Raw genomic sequence first — 5,227 nt, 5'->3', positions numbered from 1 at the left:
AAAATGTTAAAAAAAAAAAAAAAAAGAATACAGAGCTATTTAAAAATTAAAAAAAAAAAACACCACCAGTCTCCCTCTCTCTCTTCAACCCCATTTTATTCCATTCTCCAAAAGAAAATAGTTCAGAGTTGGTGTGTATATTTCAAAACATTGCCTAGCATCGATTTCATTGGGAAATTTTACACTAAATGAATTTGTACTAAACCTTTTTTTTTCAATAAGATGATACTTTTGCTATCATTATTATACACTTTTTCCCCCCAAAGGGCTGTGACGCAGCATACAGAAATAAAACATCCCAAATTTCTAAAACAATTCAAAGGAGGGAAAGAGGGAAGTGTCAAAACACTCAGTGCAAACAAACATACATACTGTTTTTAGTTATACTTCCCAAAAAGCAAGACAGAGGAGGAAACTGATGATCTGCATATCTCTTATTACTCTAAAAACATCATTCTTAAAGAACAAAGTTTTTATTAGTAATTTGAGAAATGTTCTCACATAGTAGTTCCATAATATAACAGTATCAGCCATCATAATTTCACAACAATTAGGAAACTTGAATTCACACTGTGGCAAAAATTCAAGCTTTACAAAACAGAGATCAGTAAATATGACACAACAAAAGGTTAAGATAACGTCAAGTATGATGGGTGTTTTCAAGTTCCAACAACCCACGGATAGAAATCAGAACCAGAGGAACAGGGTGCCTCCACACCAACCACACCACACCACATACCACATCCACCACACCACACCAACCACACACACCACATACCACACCACACACATCAACCACACACTGTACCATACTTAACCATATACCACACCACACCACATACTACACCACACACACCTACCACACCACAAATATGATTTCCTGTAATCAGGTTTAAACGAATACATTCAAAGCAATCAACAGATCAATATAATGTGAATGAAACCTGAGAGTGATACACGTAGCAGTCTACCCAACCTTTCATTTTTCAATATTTCTAAGAGTATCTTTATACACACAAACTGTACTAGGAAAAAATGCATAAAATATGCAGTGCTTGGTCACTTATTAAAGAGGATCTAAAATAGATCCCTACTTTTAGGGCAACTAGGTTTCTAATACATACATATCTGTATCTGACTGGGTGACTAAGCAAACACTGACTCGCAAAGTCACCCCTGCACTTGGCAATGATCCACTTAGCCTTCAGACCCTGGGAATGGGAGCAAGCACAGCAGGACCATCCAAGTGGAAGAGTGCCTGATGGAAGGTGTCTGAGAACTCTACTTGCTTCTGGAGCTAGCAAGTTGCTCACATACACAAACAACACCTCCCCACCCCGCCCCCAATCTGCCATCCAGTCAATGCTGACTCACAGCATGACCCCCTGTGGGTTTTCAGACCGTAACTGTTACAGGAGTGGAAAGCCCAGTCTTTCTCTGGCGGAGCTGCTGGTGGTTTCAAACTGCCCACCACACAGATCTCACACCAATGTGTAACCACTACACCACCAAAGAGGCTCCAAAAAATTTGTAGAAAAATTTCCTTATCTTTTAATTCCATTTTTCCAAGAACTTTTTAAACTCTCTTTATATGGGTTATACATAAACCAAATACACAAAAATCAGGAGGTAAACATATAAATTTAAAGCCATAGGTAAAAGTTAAAAATCTTACGGGATAAAAGATAAACTTTTCTAGTTAATTTAAAGAACTCTATTATCAATCTATAATTAAACTCTATTAATTATTCTTTAATCATTACTTCTATTCCTTGAAAGTATTATTTTAGGTTGATTACCTGATATATAATACATTCATTCACCTAAGAAAAACGAAAAAGCCCATAGCAACCCTATAGCACAGAGTAGAACTGCCCCAGGGATGGTTTCAAACTGCTGACTCTCAGGATTGCAGCCCAACACATAACCACTATGTCACCAGGGCACCTGCCTTCACCTAATACAAAAGGTTTATTTGTTTGTCTTTAAAAGGAAACAAAAAATAGGCAGGAAGCAAAGTAGTCCATTTCCTCATTTAGCACTACGTTTAGTAAACTAATTTTTATTCATATCTTCTTAAATAGCGTAATATGAGAAGGCTACAAAGAGCTTGTAGAAAAATGGAATTAAAAGACAATAGGATCTATCCAGAAACTTTTTGAATGAAGCCCTCTCATGTATCCTGCGACATATACCTCCTCTCCTTCCCTCCGAGGCCAGACAGCTCACTCAGTGCCAAGAAGTTTGGCACTTGAGACTATATTCTGACTCATCCAGACCCTACTGATCAGAGTAGAGCTGCCCCTCTGCGTTTCTGAGGCGATCAATCTTTACAGGAGCACTCGCTTTCTCCCTGAGCAGCTGAGGGGTTCAAATTGCTGCCTTTGTTGGTAGCAGCCCAATTTGTAACTCACTAAGTCACCAGGGCTCCTGCCAAACATTAATCTCATACAAAGCAGCATCATTTAATCAAGCTTAAACAACCACTTTTCTTTCTACTCATATTTCTCTTGATGCCGAGGATTTGGGGAAACAAGTGAAAGCAGTACAACGACACGAAGCATGTTGATTCGTCTCCAGAGACCATGTCTAGGAGAGTTCCTACAGGTTTGCCCCAGGTAAACTTAGCAGAACCACACAAATAAATTAACTGTTATAATATCTGATACAGAAATTTACCATAAGGCCAGTCATACATGTAAATCAACCAATCTCCCAAATCTCATCTTTTTCCTAATGAATAAAGTCAAGTATGCAGTATCCGTCTTGTATCTAGTCTGTATACTAAGAGGTAGAGGGGTGGGGGCGATAAGTTTCAAAATGAATAAAAATCACTTTAAAGTAGATGGAAATTATGAAATCATTTCTCACACCTCTTAGATAGCAACAAACATTCCAACGTTGTCTTGTGAAAACTGCCCTTGACTAGGAAGATTTTAAAAAGACAATTATAAGAAAAAGATAGCTCTTAAAACTCTAGGCAAAGATGACAAGTCAATTGCAAAGTATTTCGCTCTTTCACAGAACAATTCACACTCCGAGGCCTGCACTTCAAACTCAGAACAATCTGGGGTAGACAGGAAGACTCACCATCTGTATGGGTTTCTTGTGGAGATCTCGTTCCGTTACCAATTTTTCCTGGTCGGTGACATAAAGACCTTTCTGTGCTAACGCCTGGATGACAGCATCATGGCCCAAGAGGGGTTTTGCAGCATCACTCTTGAGAATAAGACTCCCAGCTCGACAGTACAGCTCCGCCGAAAGAAGCAGATTAACCACGGGTGGTTTGATGTGCTCCTGGTCATACTGATCTGTGTAAAACGGTTCACGAAGATCCTCTGGCACATTTTCTATAAAGATTAAAGGGGGAAATGTTCTCTTACAAGATTTTTATAAAAGAGGCATAATCAGTAAATGATTATTTATGTAGAATTTAAGATTCCCTCTAAAATTAACAATAATCCTGTAACTGAAAAGATCATTTATATGAATGACACTGAATAATGGCAGATAGCAAATGTAAAATAATGAATTTTCCTTATACTAGACACCCGTTCAGTGGAGACTGAGGAGAGTGGCTTACACATGGGCCGAGGGGAGAAGGAGCCCAAGTTCCCCCGCCAGGTCTCTTCGGTGCTAGCCACTTCCCTCGTCAATGCCAATCCCACTGCCCATGTCGATTTTCAAGCCCCTGTGCATCTGATGGCAGCGATTACTAAAACAGATAAACAGACAAAAATTCCTTACACTTTACAAGTTTTCTTGCCTTTCTGCCCTGACTTCCTTCCTTCCCCTCCCTATGCTCTTCATCAGTCAGGACAAGAATGAGGTCTGGCCCCCAAAAGAAAGGCCGGTATCTAAACTGGTGTGAACGTGGCACTGTGATCAATGAGAAAGTCTGAGAGCTCTGGAATTTGGCTACCCCTCCCCCTTGCCTGTCTGCTCTTGGACAGTATGGTTTCCCCACATCAGTCAGTCATCCCGTCACTAATTTTAGCACTCTCCTGAAAATATAAAAGTAAAAACACACCTCACCACCATGGAGTCAATTCTGACTCACAGTGTCTTTACAGGACAGAGCAAAGCTGCCCGTGGGTTTCCAAATCTAATTCTTTAGAGGAGCAGGAAGCCTCACCTTTCTTCAGAGGAGAATTTTTTTTTTCTTTTTAGCAATTTTTCATCTTAAAGTTTTTGAAAAGCTATTACTTAGAAAATCAGATCCATCAAACAATACAATAACTACTAAATTTCCATTTTAGTAAAACGTGTACGATCTTAAGAAAAACCAGGGTATGGTCAATTTTATATACTGGCATGGCTTTTGGGAATTCAGGAAATTAGAACTAATCCCTACCCTCAAGGAGCCAACAATCTACAAAAAGACTACACATGCAAACAGGTCAATTAAGCAATTCAGAAAGCCAGAGATAATACTAAGCAGCAAACTACTGCACATCAAATAAAAGTATATAATTCAGTACTCAAGAGCTCAGAGAAGAAAGCATCAGTGAGTGGGTTGACAAGATTAAATTGGACAGGAATAATTTATTTAGGAAAAACAGAAGCTTTCTAAACATGAAAAAAGGAATAAAGAAGATATTAATTCGGTGGAGAGGATGGTCTACATATGGGTGTAGCGAGATGCATGGCTGGAAGGGGTGGTGATAAGACTAGAAAGCACTATCTCTTTAAAACGCCAGCCCACTGATAGTTTTAAAGGAGAGTGGCACATGCAGAGTGGCATCTGGGACAGTTAATCTGGTGGTCCATATTGATAGCGACAAACATTAGAGACAAATTATTTTATGAAGTTGGAAGGCAGTAGTGGAAGCAGGAAGTGAAGGAAATGACAGGCTGCTAATCAGAAATAAGAAAAACCCAGCCAGGCATGCAGGAGATGGAAGCTTGGATACCCTGGAAACGGCAGCATCACTGACAGGAAAAGGACCAGAAAAAGTTTCACCAGTCCTGGTAGCAAGTTCATACCCTCCTTTTCATACATGTGGCATTTGAAATAATAGCAAAACTATCCAAGTGGAAATACAGTGAGAGATACAGGATTCTAGAAAGAGGTAGTAGATTAGGATTCTGGTGACATCTAAAAATATCATCTTCATTTAATAATTGAAAGCATTTGCCTTCCTTCAGAACTGCATTAAACAGTGGTGAGGAGCAAGTCTTAAACTTAAAATCCATGTGCCTCAGCTGCAGAATATAAATAAACTTC

The 5,227-nt window shown here is 39.2% G+C and overlaps 1 protein-coding gene across 2 annotated transcripts in view; it reads right to left on the bottom strand.

The window, feature by feature from the left end:
* CAMSAP2 (calmodulin regulated spectrin associated protein family member 2) overlaps positions 1-5,227 on the bottom strand; it is a 124,930-nt gene that overhangs the window by 98,063 nt on the left and 21,640 nt on the right. For both annotated transcript variants that reach the window (XM_013003986.2, XM_004699788.2), the window contains exon 2: positions 3,091-3,350. In XM_013003986.2, coding sequence (XP_012859440.1) covers positions 3,091-3,350 — 260 coding nt within the window. The remainder of the gene's footprint in view (positions 1-3,090; positions 3,351-5,227) is intronic.

Source organism: Echinops telfairi, unplaced genomic scaffold (assembly GCF_000313985.2).
Source record: "Echinops telfairi isolate 266 unplaced genomic scaffold, ASM31398v2 ScPeMD7_7424;HRSCAF=8462, whole genome shotgun sequence".
NCBI classification, from domain to species: domain Eukaryota; kingdom Metazoa; phylum Chordata; class Mammalia; order Afrosoricida; family Tenrecidae; genus Echinops; species Echinops telfairi.
The sequence above is the reverse complement of the archived record's forward strand: the minus strand, read 5'-3'. Positions and strand labels throughout refer to the sequence as shown.